The sequence below is a fragment of the Trichosurus vulpecula genome, chromosome 5 (genome assembly GCF_011100635.1).
Source record: "Trichosurus vulpecula isolate mTriVul1 chromosome 5, mTriVul1.pri, whole genome shotgun sequence".
Lineage (NCBI taxonomy): Eukaryota > Metazoa > Chordata > Mammalia > Diprotodontia > Phalangeridae > Trichosurus > Trichosurus vulpecula.
The window spans coordinates 199,601,574-199,620,127 of record NC_050577.1 but is presented as its reverse complement, the minus strand read 5'-3'; the positions used below and the strand labels follow the sequence as shown (position 1 = coordinate 199,620,127).

The following is an 18,554-nucleotide window of genomic DNA, read 5'->3' as shown; positions in this document are numbered from 1 at the left end:
TTAGAAATGTACTATCAAAATACAATTAGCAAAAGATTAGTTTTTTCAAAAATTGTTTGTAAAAGTAACAGTCGTGAGGACCATTTCAAGAAAAGCTCACAACTGTGCTTTTTAATTGAAATGACTGGCAAGTATAGTTATTGTTATTTGCATGTCTGTATTTTAGGATGGCCTTGGATGACAAGCTCTATAAGAGAGATTTGGAAGTTGCACTAGCATTATCAGTGAAAGAACCTTCTCTAGCAACTACTGATAAGCAGAAATCTCAAGGTAAAGATTATTTTATTTTATGCATATATGTGTTGGAGAGGCAGCATAGCGTAGGGACAATAGAGTGGTAGGCTTAGGGTCAGAATTCTTGCTTCTTTACGCTACCTGTATGATCCTGCGTGAATTAACCTCTGTATGCTTAATGCAACTCTCTAGGGCTTCCCTATTAAGTCAGATAGGTTGAATCTTTGGTGCCAGGCCCTGGTTATTGAAATCACTGATCTTTAAAGTCTTGACATATATTTAAAATCAGTCTACTTTATTTCTTTTTTGGATAGCTCTCCAGTACACCAAGGGACCACTATGTTCATCTGATAGCACTATATATTGGACTTTAAATTTATGAGGGCTTTTGGTATAGCACTTTGCAGAGTAGTCTTCTGGATTCTGCTGCTTTCAGGAGGCCAAATAACCTTTAGTTCTCATTCTACTTATTTTACTTATCCCAGAAGAGACTCCTAATCACGTGGTTCTTGAAATGATAATAAAAAAGTAATATTTATGTAGTGCTTTAAGGTTTACAAAGTACCTTGCATTTGCTATATCCATATGATCCTCACAACAGCCCTATGAGTTAGGGGCTATCATAACCCCTATTTTACAGAGGAGGAAACTGTCATTTTGGTCCTCTTTATACTTGGCTTGCTTGAGTTCACACAGATAATGAGTGTCTGAGTTAGGATTCGAATTCAGATCTTATGGAATCCTAGTCTAGTGCTGTATTTACTACACCACTTAACTTATCCAAACTTTACAAGTAAATAGTATGTTATTTTAAAACTCACTGTGTGAGTTACTGTGTGTGCTACAATGATTTATAAAAATATTTCATTGACAAGACCAGCAATTTATACATTGAGATGAGATTACTTTCTAATATAACACTGAGAGATTTTCCACCTCAGATTAAGTGACTTTGAATAATCTTTTTCCTAGGCACCTATTTTTCCCACACCTTACTCTCCCAAATCTAAATTTAATATGTATTTTTAAGTATGCTAATAAGTTGATTTCAGTGGCATATTTAACAGCTATTCTGTATGATATTTACATGGCAATTTAAGGTTTACAAAACATTTTACATATTTTCTAATATGAGAAAAAAGCCTTAGGAGATAGGTTCTACAGGTATTGTTATCCCCATTTTGCAGATGAGGAAACTGAGGCTCAGAGGTGAAGTGACTGGCCCAAAGTAACAGCTAGTAAGTATAAGAAGCAGGATGTGAATCTAAGTCTCTCCTAACTTAAGTCCATTATTTTTTTTCCCACTACACCATTCTGCCTGTCTTTGGTAGGCTCAAGTAATTTATGAATTCAGGGTTCTTTTATTGAATTATATCTTTAATTATTTTCTGGGAGCATTATAGAAAGTGTTGCAATTAATGATCTGGATTGACTAGTCTTCACTACTTGAAAAGACTACAATTTACATTTATTTGTTGGAGTTTAAGTTCTGCTCATTTGGAACATTTAGCTTACTCTTTGTGCTGATTCAGGTATTTTCTTATGTAAATGTAATTAAAATTGGTAGCTTTGTTTTTAGTAAATCTTCAGTTGTCAATGATCAAAGTAGAAACTTATAGTTAGGAATGCCATTGTACTTACTATACCTGCAGTTAAGAAATAACTTACCTCTTGTAGGAGAGTAGGATGAATATAGAATTTCCTTAGATGACCTGTTTCTTAGAATAAAATGTATTCTGGGAATAATTAGTAAAATTTAGAATCAAACCTTATTAAATAGCATAGAAGCATAGATTTCTCTGTAATTGAATGCAGTTTAATTTCTTTTTTTAAATTTAGGCTCCTTAATCTTTCAAAATTTCAGTACTAGCCTCCCAGTATTTCTAAACTTTGCGTTTTATGATGTGAACATTAAAGTTTCTTCTTGTTCTTTCTAGATGTTGAAAAATGTGATACTGCTGAATCTGAAAAAATGAATATTTCTCCCCACCTCTCTAATTGCAGTGTAGATGGTGTTTGCTTCAGTAAGTTTGGGGTAGATCTTTATTTTTTCATCAATAGCAGTGTTCACAGGAAACAATGAAAAGCAATCTGTTTGTTTTGGGCATTGCTGCAAATACAAATATTTACCTAGTTGATTAGAATAAATCTACCACAAACTTGTTTCCATTGATTTTTATGTCACTCTTCAGATTTAAATGAGATTACTGAGGAAGATGATTCTCATGCTGGTCATAGGCCAAGAAAAGCCGCATCCAAAGCTATGCTACAACAGAGGAAGTTACTTAGAGAAAGTAGTGATGGTGACGATGGTACCGAGTCTGAACCAAACTTTACAAGTAAGTAGTATCTTATTTTAAAACTCACTCTGTGGGGGGGTGGAGCCAAGATGGCAGCTGGAAAGCAGGGACTAGCGTGAGCTCCCTGCTGAGCACCTCCAAAAATCTATAAAAAATGGCTCTGAACCAATTCTAGAATTGTAGAACCCACAAAATAGCAGAGGGAAGCAGGGCTCTAGCCCAGGACAGCCTGGATGGTCTCTGGGTGAGGTGTATCCTGCACGGAGCTGGGAGCGGAGCAGAGCAGAGCCCAGCGTGGGCGGCGTGGACCAACCAGACCAGGCACCCTGAATCAGTGAGCTGCAGCAGTTACCAGACTTCTCAACCCACAAACACCAAAGACAACAGAGAAGATTAGTGGGAAAAGCTGCAGGAGTGGAAGGAGTTCTAGGTGTGGCTACCACCCCTGGGGGCAGCGGAGGTGGGGCAGCTACAGAAGTACAGCTGCAGTTGCTTCCGGCCCCAGGCCCACCTGGTGGGGGGAATTAAGTGGGGGATCAGAGCAGGAGTGAAGAGCCTGCTGAAGATCTAAGTCCAGTCCGGGTTGGGGATTCTTGGGGAAGGAGGAGTGCTGGTGTGGCAGAGCTGGCACATCCCCCCAAGCTTGGAACATAGTTCTCTTAACTCTACAAGCAGTCATACCCCGCTGAAAAACTCAAGGGTCAAGTTAGTGGGCTGGGAATATGACCAGGCAACAAAAACGCACCCTGATTCGGTCTCAGACTCTGGAATCTTTCTTTGGTGACAAAGAAGACCAAAACATACAGCCAGAAGAAGTTAAAAGAACCTACAACAAAAGCCTCCAAGAAAAACACGAACTGGTCTTAGGCCATGGAAGAACTCAAAAAGGATTTGGAAAAGCAAGTTAGAGAAGTAGAGGAAAAATTGGGAAGAGAAATGAGAAGGATGCGAGAAAACCATGAAAAACAAGTCAGTGACTTGCTAAAGGAGACCCAAAAAAATACTGAAAAATATACTGAAGAAAACAACACCTTAAAAAATAGACTAAACCAAATGGCAAAAGAGCTCCAAAAAGCCAATGAAAGAATGCCTTGAAAGGCAGAATTAGCCAAATGGAAAAGGAGGTCCAAAAGACCACTGAAGAAAATACTACCTTAAAAATTACACTAGAGCAAGTGGAAGCTAGTGACTTTATGAGAAGTAAAGATATTATAAAGCACAGCCAAAGGAAGGAATGAAAAAATGGAAGACAATGTCAAATATCTCATCGGAAAAACTACTGACCTGGAAAATAGATCCAGGAGAGATAATTTAAAAATTATTGGACTACCTGAAAGCCATGATCAAAAGAAGAGCCTAGATATCATCTTTCAAGAAATTATCAAGGAGAACTGCCCTGATATTCTAGAGCCACAGGGCAAAACAGAAATTGAAAGAATCCACCAATCGCCTCCTCAAATAGATCCCAAAAAGAAATCTCCTAGGAATATTGTCGCCAAATTCCAGAGCTCCCAGATCAAGGAGAAAATATTGAAAGCAGCCAGAAAGAAACAATTTGAGTATTGTGGAAACATTATCAGAATAACCCAAGATCTAGCAGCTTCTACATTAAGAGATCAAAGGGCTTGGAATACGATAATCCGGAGGTCAATGGAGCTAGGATTAAAACCAAGAATCACCTACCCAGCAAAACTGAGTATCATGCTCCAAGGCAAAATATGGATTTTTAATAAAATAGAAGACTTTCAAGCTTTCTCAGTGAAAAGACCAGAGCTGAATAGAAAATTTGACTTTCAAACATAAGAATCAAGAGAAGCATGAAAAGGTAATCAAGAAACAGAAATTGCAAGGGACTTACTAAAGTTGAACTGTTTTGTTTACATTCCTACATGGAAAGATGATGTGTATGATTCATGAGACCTCAGTATTAGGGTAGCTGAAGGGAATATGCATATATATATATATATATATATGTGTATATATATATATATATATATATATGTGAGTGTGTATGTGTGTTTATGTGTATGTGTGTGTATATATATATATATAGAGAGAGAGAGAGAGAGAGAGAGAGCAGGCACAGGGTGAGTTGAATATGAAGGGAAGATATCTAAAGGAAATAAAATAAAATTAAGCGATGAGAGAGGAATATATTGAGAGAGGGAGATAGGGAGAGATAGAATGGGGTAAATTATCTCGCATAAAAGTGGCAAGAAAAAGCAGTTCTGTAGGAAGAGAAGGTAGGTGAGGGGGAATGAGTGAATCTTGCTCTCATCAAATTTGACCTGAGGAGGGAATACCATACATACTCATTTGGGTATCTTACCCCACAGGAAAAAAGGAGGAAGAAGATTAAAAAAAAGGGGGGGATGATAGAAGGGAGGGCAGATGGGGGTGGAGGTAATCAAAAACAAACACTTTCGAAAGGGGACAGGGCCAAGGGAGAAAATTCAATAAAGGGGGATAGGTTAGGAAGGAGCAAAATATAGTTAGTCTTTCACAACATGAGTATTGTGGAAGGGTTATACATAATGATATGCATGTGGCCTATGTTGAATTGCTTGACTTCTTAGGGAGGGTGGGTGGGAAGGGAAGAGGGGAGAGAATTTGGAACTCAAAGTTTTAAAAACAGATGTTCAAAAACAAAAAAAAAGTTTTTGCATGCAACTAGAAAATAAGATACACAGGCAATGGGGCATAGAAATTTATCTTGCCCTACAAGAAAGGAAGGGAAAAGGGGATGGGAGGGGAGTGGGGTGACAGAAGGGAGGGCTGACTGGGGAACAGGGCAACCAGAATATACGCCATCTTGGAGTAGGGGGGAGGGTAGAAATGGGGAGAAAATTTGTAATTCAAACTATTGTGAAAATCAATGCTGAAAACTAAATAAATTTAAAACAATAAAATAAAATAAAACTCACTCTGTGAGTTACTATGTATGCTGCAATGATTTATAAAAATATTTCATTGACAAGGCCAGAAATTTATACACATTATTTAAAAATATGAAAAAGAAAAGAGGGAAACGTATGGTGGAACTTCAGGCAGACTTTGAAGGGATTACAGGAGAAAAACATTTTTTTTTTGCCTTTTTGTTGCTTTTTAATGCATTTGCTTCTGTCTTGTTAAAGACCTAAGGGTTTTGTAAAGCAAGATTTTTCCCTTTATTTGAGAGGGAGGATCGAGGAAAGGAACATCATTTAAGGAAGAGATGGACTCGGAGACTTCAAGTCTTTTAACTGTTGTTTGTACATAGTTGGAATCATGTTCTTATCCCCATTAGACTGTAAGCTCCGGGAAAATTTAGGTTGTTTTTTACCTTTCTTTGTTTCTCAGTGCTCAATATCTGTGCCTGGCACAGATCTGATTTAGTTAGGGAATGCATTCCAGGCATGAGGGATGGCTAGGACAAAGGCAGGGAGCTGGAGTGTCATGAGGAATAGAGAGGCAATCACAAGTAGAAGGGGGCACAATGCCCAGGAGCATGGAAAGATCAGTTGGGGCCAGGTTGTATAAAGCTTTATAAACTAAACAATAGTTTATGTTTTAATCCTAGACATAATAGGAAACTACTGAATTTATTGAGTAAGGGAATCGCACAATCAAAACTTCTTTTCAGGAAGATTACTCTTTAGGAAATGCATTAAAATCTTGAGAAATATGAGAGAGGAAGGCCTGTTAGGAGATGGTTGTAATATTCTAGCCAAGAGGTAGTGAGGGCCTGAACCAAGGTGGCAGCTGTGTGAATGAAAAGGAAGGCTAGCATGGGAGAGATGTTGTAAAGGTAGAAATATCAAGATTTGGCAATGGAGTATAAGGACTTTGGGATAATGCCAAGGTTATGAACCTGGGAGAGTGGAGTGATGGTGGTGCCTTTGACAGAAATAGAAAGTTTCGGAGGAAATGAGGGTTTATGGAGGAAGATAATGAATCTAATTTTAGATACATTGAATTTAAGAATTCTGTGGGACATCCAGTTTGAAATGTCCAACAGACAGTGGATAGAGAGCTGGACTTTTAGTTATTATAATCTATGTTCAAGACTCACTTAACCTCTTAGTAAACTAAACAACCCTGTAAGAGTATGTAATGGCAAGCAGGGTGGGACTTTTTGCTGTTTTTTGTTTTGGAGTGCTTCTCAGCGCTAAGGCAATCAATCATGTGCCTTAGAGTCTTGCCTTTGTTTCAGTCAAGACTCTTTGATTGAATCTGGAGTCTTTGATGACCTACTTAAGTCATGGAAGGCCAAGGTCACATGGGTTTGAGTCCCATGGTTGTGATGCCCTCTGACCCTGAAGAAGTGTATGTTTACTCTGAGATTAGCATTTTGCTGGGGGCTCACTCATTGGAAGAGCATTGGTGTGATTTGGCCAGATGAGACTCTGAGTAGCCATTAAGGAGCCCCCCAGCTTTGAAAACCCAGATGTTGGTGCTTCTCTGTCTCTGGTAACCATGTATGTATTGTTATGGACAGACAGAAGCCCTGTCTGCTGATTTGTGTTATTTGCTGTGTTTATATTATTTCTTCTTGTAATTTCTGTTTGTGTTTTCTCTGAAGTTCAGGGTGCTGACTTTTTCCCCTGAACTAAGTGAACGATATATGTATGTTTAAATAAAGTGAGATTGTAAACCCCTTAAAGTTGTTTTCCTTAGAAAAGCAGATCAAAGACCTTGTGCTAGCATCTCTCCTGTGTGCTGATGTTATTGGCACACCTCCATAGCAGCTGCAAACAGCATTGTTATTACAGAGTAGAAGTTGCAAAACAATTGCTGATCTCCAGTGGCAGAGAGAAGTTTTCTATCCTGTTTCATTTGAATAAAGTAGACTCATTTAGATTCATAGTTCAGTCATGGATTTCATCCCACTGAGTCTCAGTGAAAGTCTAAGTCTTCAGAGAAGGCTTAGAGCAGTGTCCTGCTTCCTTCCCAAAACTTTTGGCTTATCCCAAACACAGTTTGGCTTTGCCCAAGTGATACTAACTACAGTTATGTATGCAAACTGTTAACCACATATGCCTAATTACTATGTGGCATAATAACAAGTATGTCTATAATTATTGTTATAAAGATTCTACAGCAGTGAGCTCTGTTCATCCCTATAGCCTAGTCATCTGTTCACAATTAAAAAAAACACAAAAGAAGCATTGTTTGGTTCATAAAGTACTCTATGTACTTTTTGGATCATCTTTGACAAGCTAGTATATCTCCAGATTTCTAGAAAAAAATCTTTTGTTCTACTCAGGCTTGGGGTTTAAAGATTATCAGATTTACCTAAACAGAAAACAGATATAGGATTTTGTCAGTTATGTCCATAGTATGGAAGTTAACTGAACTTCCAGAGGGACTTCTCTATTCAAATTCATTATGTCATTCTGTATTATATATGTGATAATAAAAGAGTCCTGTATTTTGACAATAAAGCTTGAACTAGTCTTGAGTGGACAGCTGATTGTTTAGATGTTAATTACAATCCTATAATTTTCTTCGATGTTAACAGGTGAATTTGGGCATCAGGATTATTACTGCTCTGTATCAGGAGGGCAGAGTTTATAATCTCAAAGAAGATCATAAACATGTCTGAAAGGTTCGGAATCGCCGGATAGAAGAAACTCTCAAAGTAGAAGGCAGAAGAATCAAAACATTTATTTAGGCTCCACAGTAACCAACCCATGAACCAGAAGCCCCATTTTGATATGTTGGTCATAATCTTCCAGGCCCAATAAGTACGCCTTGAAAGAGTAACCAGGAGGCTACAGAGAAACATGATTGCGTAAAGCAAAATCATGTTTCCCCCTTGATGGTAATAAGATTACCCACTGGACTGAAGTCTTTGTTCAGCTTCCTCCCGTAGATCAGCTCTGCTGCTGGCAGCTCCTGCCTCAGCTGTGTCTGTTTCTGAAACTGAAGCTGCAACTGAAACTGACGATGTAACGGTCGTAACTGCCTCTGTAACGGTCGTTGTAACTGCCTCTGGCTCCAACCGGAAAAGGAAGAGAGGAAGAATCTTCAAGCTGTCCTCTCCCCTCTTATAGGGTTTCTGACATCATCAAGCTCCGCCCAAATGACCAGGGCCGATTGGTTCCTGAGTTGGCTCCTCCCCCTAGGGTAGACCAGGTTCTGGAGCTAACACCTCCCCTCAGCCAGCCCCATGACTCCCCACACAGGAAGCCGTCTGCCTCCCGGCATGCTCCCCGGGCCTCCTGCCCCGGAAGAGCAAGCCACAGTGTCCAGAGGCTCAATGAGGCAAGCTGAGCCATTCAAAGAAAACAAAAGCCATTATGGCTACATTCCACCCCTTGTTATAGGATACATAATCTAATCAGCCATGTATCCTAGAACATACATTGTGATTCAATTACAAAGGAAACTAAAACATATCATTCATTATAAAGCAAAACATATCATTTGGTGACATTCCTAAACATTGGTTTAACGATTCAAATGCGATCCACCCCTAGGTCCCAGCAAGATAATCTCTTCAATCAATCATCCCCAAAATAATTATTAATAATTCAAATGTCCACCCCTAAATCCTTGTATCCATTACATAGGATCAATAATATCATAACAATAAAACAACACAGCAAGGATAACACAAAATAAGTAAACAGAACACTATCATCATTTCCACCCCCCTTGAACGATTGGGGCTCAAAATCTTGGGGTGAGGGGTGAAGGTCTCATTTTCCATAGCTTCTTCATGCTGAAATTGGATGTAGAGATGGCCCTGCCCCCAAAAAGTCCCATTCCAGAGGTCATTTCTTTAAGGAGCTGGCAGGAATTCCAAGAATGCTACATGCTTAGGCAGTCACCGGAAAGTGCAGGGTGCTTAAGCCTGAAGGAAACAAAACTAGCAACAAGGTTAGCCAAAACAAAGGACAAAAAGAATAGACAAGTATGGACTATAATTCTTCAAATAAAATCATCTCAAGTTTGGTTGAGATTTTAGTTATGCAAAGATCCAACATCAGAGCCAAACTCAGGTGGGAAATGTTTCTTTTCAAAGGAACATAATGAGGAAGCCAAGAGGATCCCACCCTAGATATAGACTAAGATTGTCCTCCCAGCCTTTCCCCAAATGTACAAGTTTTCATCCGTTAATCACACAAGGTCACCTTCAGTCTGAGTGGCTTGTAGGCTTGCAGGAGCAGTTCTGATTTCCCTATCTCTCGTGTTATCAAGTCCTCTATACATTCTGTATAATTCATTGGTTGGAATTCCATCTATCATTTCAAAACCTACTCCTGCTCTCAATAAAGTAGTAAACATTTCTTTCCTTGTTACTCTCCTTTGGCGCCAAGTTTGCTGGTTATTCACTCTTCTCTCTCGAGGAGATCTATCCCTTCCCCAGTCACCTAAGTCATATAACTGTAAAATCTTATTTATCACTGTTGTAAGACGGCTCCCTACTTCTCCAAGTAATAAATTCAAAATTAGTTGTTTATAAGCAGGGGGAGCTGTCCTAATTATTAAATTCCTATGAGACAGTCCCATTGGATCATTGTAATATTTGTCTGCAGTTCCTATCATAATGGCAGTCTTCATTACCTCCTCCTTTAGTCTCATGATACAATCTCTAAGTGAATACCAGGGTCTGTGCTCAGTGGGCCACATAGAATCAGTATCATATCTCTTATTGCATCCCACAGCGGCTAATGCCAACAGAGTAGTCCTGCTATCACCATCTCCTTGCTGATGATGTTCCCTAAAAGCTTGTTGAACTAGAGGATCATGGCTGATACCTATGAATCTCATGCAGTCTGTCCCATCTACTGATATTCCACCGGCCCCTTGATCACTGAGTCTTACCATCCAAGATATCAATGGTTCTCCTATTCTTTGGCTGAATCTACTCAAAATATCTGTGACCTCTTGCGGTGAGAAATCTTCCTGAATTTCCCTTGTAACTGAATCTTCACCTCGGGTTTCTGTCTTCCTCCTTTGTATGGGTCGAGCCCTTGTCTGATCATTTAACCATCTCCTATTCTCTATATGAGGCACATCCTGAACCCCAGTAGTGTTTTGTGCCTCAGCCGGCTCTTTCTGGGCTGGGTTGAAATGCACTCTGGGCTTTTTTGGTCTCCTGTTGCTCTTAGCCACATTAATAGAAAAGTTCTCATTTGAGTCAGTTTGGTCTTCTGCTATCTGAGATTTCCCTTCTTCCTGTGGGGTAGGAGTGCCCCCATGTCTTTCACTTAATCTCAATCTTTCGTATACTAGCCGGTAGGCTGATAACACTATCCAGCTTTGCCTAGATAGTGATGCCCCTGACTGAATCCCAACTTCTCGTAAACACTTTTCTAAATCCCTAGGATCTCCTCTCCGTAGCCTTGGTTCCCAGTTTTCACAGGGTCCAGCTTTTTTAGCCAATTCTTTTGCTAGGGAGGAATAAAATGGATCCTCCCATCCTGGGATATTTATCTCTTCCTCTGGAATTGTTCTGCTTCTAAATAGAGATCTTATACCTAGCGATCCTGTTCGTGACGCCAAATGTATCAGGAGGGCCGAGTTTATAATCTCAAAGAAGATCATAAACATGTCTGAAAGGTTCGGAATCGCCGGATAGAAGAAACTCTCAAAGTAGAAGGCAGAAGAATCAAAACATTTATTTAGGCTCCACAGTAACCAACCCATGAACCAGAAGCCCCATTTTGATATGTTGGTCATAATCTTCCAGGCCCAATAAGTACGCCTTGAAAGAGTAACCAGGAGGCTACAGAGAAACATGATTGCGTAAAGCAAAATCATGTTTCCCCCTTGATGGTAATAAGATTACCCACTGGACTGAAGTCTTTGTTCAGCTTCCTCCCGTAGATCAGCTCTGCTGCTGGCAGCTCCTGCCTCAGCTGTGTCTGTTTCTGAAACTGAAGCTGCAACTGAAACTGACGATGTAACGGTCGTAACTGCCTCTGTAACGGTCGTTGTAACTGCCTCTGGCTCCAACCGGAAAAGGAAGAGAGGAAGAATCTTCAAGCTGTCCTCTCCCCTCTTATAGGGTTTCTGACATCATCAAGCTCCGCCCAAATGACCAGGGCCGATTGGTTCCTGAGTTGGCTCCTCCCCCTAGGGTAGACCAGGTTCTGGAGCTAACACCTCCCCTCAGCCAGCCCCATGACTCCCCACACAGGAAGCCGTCTGCCTCCCGGCATGCTCCCCGGGCCTCCTGCCCCGGAAGAGCAAGCCACAGTGTCCAGAGGCTCAATGAGGCAAGCTGAGCCATTCAAAGAAAACAAAAGCCATTATGGCTACATGCTCCTGACTTTTCTTTGTATAGGAGGTTTTATGTTTAATGTCTCTCAGATGTTAGGAAATACCTACCGTCTGAATTCTTTCAATTGACTGAAACTCACAAATCTGTTCCCCCAAGATGAGACTAAAATTGATAGATGTCTTGTTAAAACTGCTCACAATTTAAAAAAAAAAATTAGAAAACTCACCTAAGCTAAAGGTGGAAAACCTGATTCATTTAAAATTTTTTTTATATTTAAAAAGTTAACAAAAATCTACCCTTTTTAAAAATCCATTTTCTCTCTCCCACCTCTTCCCCCACCATTTGAAAAAGAAAGAAAAACAAAACCCTTGCAACAAGTATGCATAGTCAAATAAAAGAAGTTCGTATATTGGTCATGTCCAAAAAATAGGTCTCAGTCCACTGCTCAAGACTATCACCTTTCTGTCAGGAGATTGGTACCATGTTTTATCATTATTCCTTGGGAACTGATGGGGTGCTCAGGCCCCAGCCCTAAGGTTATATCTCTGGAAGCCTCCCAATTTCTCAGTAGGCCTCTGCCCTGTGAGAAAGTATTCTCTTGTTGCAGAACACACAGACACAGGGGTGCCTGGCCCAAAAATTTTTGTCCCTGGCTGGCCCAAGGACTCTCCCTCACTCCAGATCCCTAAGGTCCATGCCTATGACAACTCCCTCAATGTCTGGTATCAACAGAATTATCTCTGCTCTCTCTCTGTATTTTCCCATCCATAGATTATAGGCAACTGTTCCCCAAGACACCTGGACCCCTGATATATCCCTTGAAAGCCTTAAATTACCTAATTAGCATCCTTGGCCTTCCTTTCCCTTGTCCCTTTTCCATATAAGCCCCGTACCATCCTTACTAGCTTGCAGGTTCCCTAAGAACCCTTGCCTGCTTCTACTGGAGTCATAATAAACTTTTTGCCACTGGACTAAGAGGAGGCTTGAGTGTGTGGATTCATTCTAGGTGACACTGCCTTGGCATTCTCAGGGTCCCAGCACCCCAAACCTCTTCAGAATCATAGTTGGTCATTTCTTTGGTTACACTTGATAAGACTTTATACAATGTTTTTGTTATTTTATAAATTATTTTCCTGGTTCTGCACATAATTAATTTTTTCCTTTGATTCAGGTGAAAGTAATTCTGATTTCAGTGAAAGTGAGGGGGAAGATGAAGATTTTACTACAAGGAAAAATAAAGCCAAAGAAAATAAAAAGAAAAATGCTAAGGTCAAAGCCCCAGTGGAAAAGAAAGAGAAGAAAGCTTCTAAGACTTCTCACAGTTTGGGTAAGCTTGATTTGAAACATTGAGCTTTGCCAAAGAAGTATGTTTTATTTCCTCTATTGATTCTCTTCTTTTAAAATTGTTCTTATTCTAATTATTTTGGAAATGCAGCTTTTGGTTAAAAATACTTTCACAAAAGTGATTACAGTTTGATTCATTAAAATTCAACTATGCTAACTTCTGATAACTCCTTTTTCTGCTCCTGAAAATATGGAACCTTTCATCGAAAGTGCATTCAGTTAGAAATTACTTCTTTCTCACCTCACCACTGAAACTACTTTCTTTGAGGTTACCAATTTATTTTTTAAATACTTGGGGAATGAAGACTTCTTGAAGGACCTGTTACTTATGCTGAGCCTCTGGGATACTGATACTACTGTAATTTCTTATGAGTTGCTTGATTTTTAAAAAAATAATTTTGTAATCTTTAAGGCATGAAAATCAATTTGGCTTATTTTTGCCTTTTTTCTTTTTCAAATAAGTAGCTCCAGTGGTCTCTCATCCAGCACCTGTTAAGTCAAAACCAGCACCAAAAGAAGCTTGTGTGTCTTCAGAGCTTGTTAGGAAGCCGTTACAAACACTCAGCCCTTTGGTTGAATCTAAGAGGCCCAGATGGGTCCCACCAGGTGAGGAATTTTTATTTGTCCAAGTAATCATAGTGCTTGGAGAATTTAGTGGCTGCATCTGTCTGTTTAGTTAGCAACTTATCTCCAGAATTTGGCTATGAAACTGAAAGGAATTTTAGTAGTTTGTGTCACTTCAGCAGAAAGAACACTGGGCTTGGAGCAAGGAGTCCTAGAGTCCGAGAACTAGCTACGTTCCTTATTTGCCTGAATGGCTTCAGACGCTCAGCCTTTCTGGGTGTCAGCTTCCTCTTGCTGGGGTTGGAGGGGACAGCTATAGTGTGGAAAACTGCATATACCATCAAACTGTTGAAATATTTGTTAGATTTGCTTGATTGTTTTCCTCTTTTGTTCTTTAACTCCCTCTCCCTTCCGTAGCTAAGTCGATGACCAAGTTCTATCCATTCTTCATTTTAATTTCACCTAAATCTGTCCCTTTTTTTCCATTTCCCCTGCTTCTACCTTAATCTGGATTTTTATCATTTATATCTGAATTAACTATAGCTTCCTAACTAGTTTTGTTTTTGGTCACAGATCCTTCTTGCTTTCAATCCTTCCTAAGTATTTGTTACTAGATTAGCTTAAGTGATATTATTACTTCCCGTTGTCCATGAAATAAAGTGCAAACTTCTTAGCCTGGCATTCAGTTTGGTCTCAGATTACTGCTACATCTTTATCTCCCCTAGTCTCTTGTATAGACCTTAAGCCAAAATATTCTTCCTCTTCTTTGAACATACTTTGTATATATCCCTTTCCCCTCTCTTTTCTGAGCTTGTTGAGGCAGAGGTCACATTTTACCTCTTCTGTGAAGGCACCTTAAGAGAGTGACGATTGGTTTTAGACCCAGGGAAGTGAAGTCACTGATCACTAGGAAGTCCTCGATGGAGAATCTCATTTAGTTCAGAATTTCAGTCACTTGTGATTTGAAGAGACCTCTGAGATCATTTAGGCCAACCCAGTCCTGAACAAGAGTCCATACCACTTCCCACCTGACATATGGTGCCCTAGCCTTTTCTTTGAAGTCAGTGGGCTCATCCAATACCTGACAAGCCAGCCCGTTCCATTTTGGGTTAGCACTGAATATTAGAAGTTTTCCCTTCAAGCCTGAATTGGCCTCTTTGAAATGTCTTAATGTCAGTGATATAACACTGCAAGAGACCCCAACTTCCAACTCTCTTCATTTACAGATGAGGAAATGAAGACTGAAAGCAGCATGACCTGCCCAAGGTCACACTGATAGGTGGCAGAGTAGGGATTTGAACCTACATCCCCTTGTTTTTAATCTAGCACTCTTTCTACTGGGCTGTCTTCTAGTGCCAAGCAGTACGTTTGATCCTTCTTCCTCATGATAGTCCTTCATATTACCTTGAAGGCAGCTACTGTTGTTCTCCTAGGGTTTTTCATCCTCTGATAAAACATTAAAAATTCCTTAAACTGGTTATTATGTGGCATGAACTTTAGATTCCCTTACTCTCCTGAGATGTAGGTTGAAATAATGGATAGAGTGTTAGGTTTAGAATCAGAAAGATTGGTTTAAATTCTACCTCTGACAATAGTACTCCTTACTATACTGGTAGCAAATTGTGGCTTAGGCCAGTTCATATCCATCTAGTTTTGTTGTGATTTCGCGGTGTGTTGGGGTGGAACTGTCTCAAAAAATTCAGTCAGACCACCTCCGATCCAAGTATGGGCATTTATTGAGATTGACGCCTCTCATGAAATAGGCTAAGTTCCAAGAGGAACCAGCAACTTTAGAGAAAGCAAGAGGGATTTTTATAGGGTAAAGATGCAATTACATAACAGAAATCATGAATATTAAAAAGGCAGGAGGGGTTTGTCAAGAGATTAGGCAGTAGGGGAGGGGTCCCAGCCACAGTGGAATTGCACATGTGATTACCCACAATGCATACAGAAAACCCCATTTGGGAGGTATGTATATATAATAATGATATTATAACATGCCTCTCTACATTGTAAGTTCAGTGCGCAGGTGCCTACTTAGGGAAAGTCCTGTCTATTGTTTGGGGGGTCCATATCCTGCTTGGACATCCTGGTGGTGCTGCTTTCTGATTGGCTGAGTTATTGTGGTCCTGTCTGAGACTAAATGGATGTTATTGTGGTTGAATGCATGGACGTACCTCATGTCTCTGTGGGAAATATGAGGAATGGGTCTGGGGGCAGTGGCTAGCTAGAAGCAGTGGCTGGGATCCCATCACATGGACACACCTGCTGTTCTGTGAGAAATATGAGTTCATGGACACACCCATTGTTCTAGTGAGCAGTAAGGTGTATATGAAGAAGTTAGGATATTGGGGGGAGGATGGCTAGGTAGGTGCACTGGGCCTGCTGTTTAGTGGGACCTGCAAGGAAGGTAGAATATTGGATCTGGGGGCAGCTTTATTAGGATTCCATCAGTTTTGTAGAGTTTATTTGGCAAAGTGAAAATGTCTTTTCTGTAAATTCAGGTTAAGGGCAGTCTAAGGCTTAGGAGTAGTACAGTCTTACTATGTGCCATGTAAAATGGATGTTTCCTGAAAAGCCTTTTCTGCTAATAGGCAGGTTTCTATAAGACCAGAAAATATAAGTTATATCTGTGGACACTAGTTCCATCCTTAATGTTTCATATGAGTACCTCAGCCTTGTTTTAGATTTAGATGACTGAGGTCCAAGCACCTTGAACAGCAGCTTATTGCCTCTTCGTCCGCATTTATTCATATGACATATCCTTCTGTGGGGTAAGGGGAGATACACAGATTATCTCTTTGTTTTTCATGCTTTATGTATATTTCTTTCTCTTTCTTCCTGCATGGTTCTGAAAAGTTTCAGTCTGATATCACTGTCATTCATAATTTCCTTGAATACATTTGTTCATTTAACTATAGGATATAGTAGGATCCCTATTTTGTTTTCTATATGAGCAAGTTAGCTAGTGTACAATGTATTATTATAGAGAAGTTCTGTCATTTAGAGAAGTCAAGGATCAGAAATTACTACAGTTGAGTAAGGTTTGTGCTTTCAAGGTTTTCTTACAAGTAGACTGACTTTGTATTGCTAGCTCTAGCCTTATTTCTTTTAATTTCAGATAAAGTTTTGTTAGCCTTAATGCTTTTCTACCCAGTGATCCACACTAAGGGTAGAAATGGGAAGTGATTCCAAGTTTTATACTAGTGGTCAGAATATGGTATTATTGTTCTGGATAGACTAGAGTGGGGAAAAACTGAAAGCTAGGGACTTTCATAAAGTAATTATTGTAGAAATAACAGTAAAAAGTAATAATAGCTTGGCCTGGAATGACTGCATTTGGAATAGATAGGAAGAGATAGGTATTTGCAGAACACAGCTAGCTTTTGGAAGATCTAGGACTAGAAACTTACCTTAGGTAAATCATCTAATCATTCCTCACTTCATTTGGTTCACTTTCTTCTAGTTCTAAAATCTTACGATTTCTCTGGAAAAATTGAAAAGCTATTTGGGAAAGGAAAACTGGAAAAGGAGGATTCATTGTTGTAATTAATCAGCAAACATTTACGCATTACCTCCTATGTGCCAAGCCCTCTGCTAGATTCTGGAGGTGCAAAGATAACAATCAGTCTCTGCCCTGAAGGACCACAAGATCCTTTTTGAGCAATAGCATGTACATACATTATATAAATAAGTGTAGAATAAATACAAAGTATATACAAGAGCATTTAGGGATGATGGATATTAGCAGTTAAGGGGATCAGGAATGACTTCCTATAGAAGAAAATTTTAAGTTGAATCTTTGTTTAAGTTGAATCTTAAAAAGGAGTAAGGGATTCTCTGAGGTGGAGATGAGAAGAGAGAACATTCCAGGCTGCGGTGACAGCCAGTGCAAGGACACAGGTACAGAAGATGGAATGTCTTGTGTATGGAGCAGCAAGAAGGACAGCTTACCCAGATCCTAGAATGCAGTAAGGGGGAGCTGTCTGTAGTGAAACTGAAAAGTTAGGTGGGGGCTAGGTTGCAAAGAGCATTAAGAGCGAAACAGAGAAAATTAACTATAGCCTAATGAAGTCAAAAATAGATCCTGGGCCACTAGACACCCCAAAACTGAGACCCACTTGACCCACCTTTTGCTGGGTCAAGAAAATGTTGATGTCTCACCACAGGATTCAAAGATTGTTTGAAGATAAAGCTGATTTGCTGCACTTTCTTTTTTGAGGTCTGTTATATGTCCATGTTGTCTCTCCTACTCCTTTATACTTTATTAAAATAAAGTAAATGATCACATTCATACTTTGAACAGCCATATATATATAAATAATGAAGCTTAATGATTTTTTTGCAGTTTTTGCCCTATAAGTGGACCTTTGGGAAGATGATTATAAAATTATAAAAATTCCAGCAACTTGTGGTGCATTCTCTTTTAGCTTCATCAGGAAGCAGCAGCAGCAACCATCTTGGAGGAGTTTCTGTTAGGTCTCCCAGTCATGGTCTCCGACTTGGCCTGTCCAGATTTGCTCGAGTTAAACCTCTCCACCCAACTGCCAGTAGTACCTGAAAATGGTGGAAAAGAGATCTTTGATAGAGGAATCCAAGTTTCGAAAGAATATTCTTGTTTGAAAAGGGTAATGATAATCTAAATATAGTTCTTTTCAGTTTGATGCAGAAAATCTTAAATCCTAAAAGCTTAAGGATGTTGCTAGTCCATTCATGATTCTGAAGAGAAATTTGTAAAGAACTGTCTTCTAATTCATCTCTTCCTAAAGAACACATACTTAAATTGGAATAACAAGTGGGGTGGTGTCAGTTTTGGAAGTACTAAATGTATGATATAATGTAGTAACAGATATATACTTGTAGCCAGTTATGGCTTAGTGTAATTTATGTCAACGTAG

General features: G+C 39.5%; 1 protein-coding gene across 2 annotated transcripts in view; it reads left to right on the top strand.

Annotated features, from left to right (window-relative positions):
• Nucleotides 1–18,314, top strand: part of RAD51AP1 (RAD51 associated protein 1) — a 33,119-nt gene extending 14,805 nt beyond the window's left edge. Inside the window, exons 4-9 of one of the 2 annotated variants that reach the window (XM_036759949.1) lie at nucleotides 167–270; nucleotides 2,172–2,258; nucleotides 2,427–2,573; nucleotides 12,920–13,075; nucleotides 13,555–13,698; nucleotides 18,087–18,314. In XM_036759949.1, coding sequence (XP_036615844.1) covers nucleotides 167–270; nucleotides 2,172–2,258; nucleotides 2,427–2,573; nucleotides 12,920–13,075; nucleotides 13,555–13,698; nucleotides 18,087–18,217 — 769 coding nt within the window. In that variant the 3' untranslated portion in view covers nucleotides 18,218–18,314. The remainder of the gene's footprint in view (nucleotides 1–166; nucleotides 271–2,171; nucleotides 2,259–2,426; nucleotides 2,574–12,919; nucleotides 13,076–13,554; nucleotides 13,699–18,086) is intronic. The other variant, XM_036759948.1, reaches the window with a different exon arrangement.
• Nucleotides 18,315–18,554: the final 240 nt, after the last annotated feature.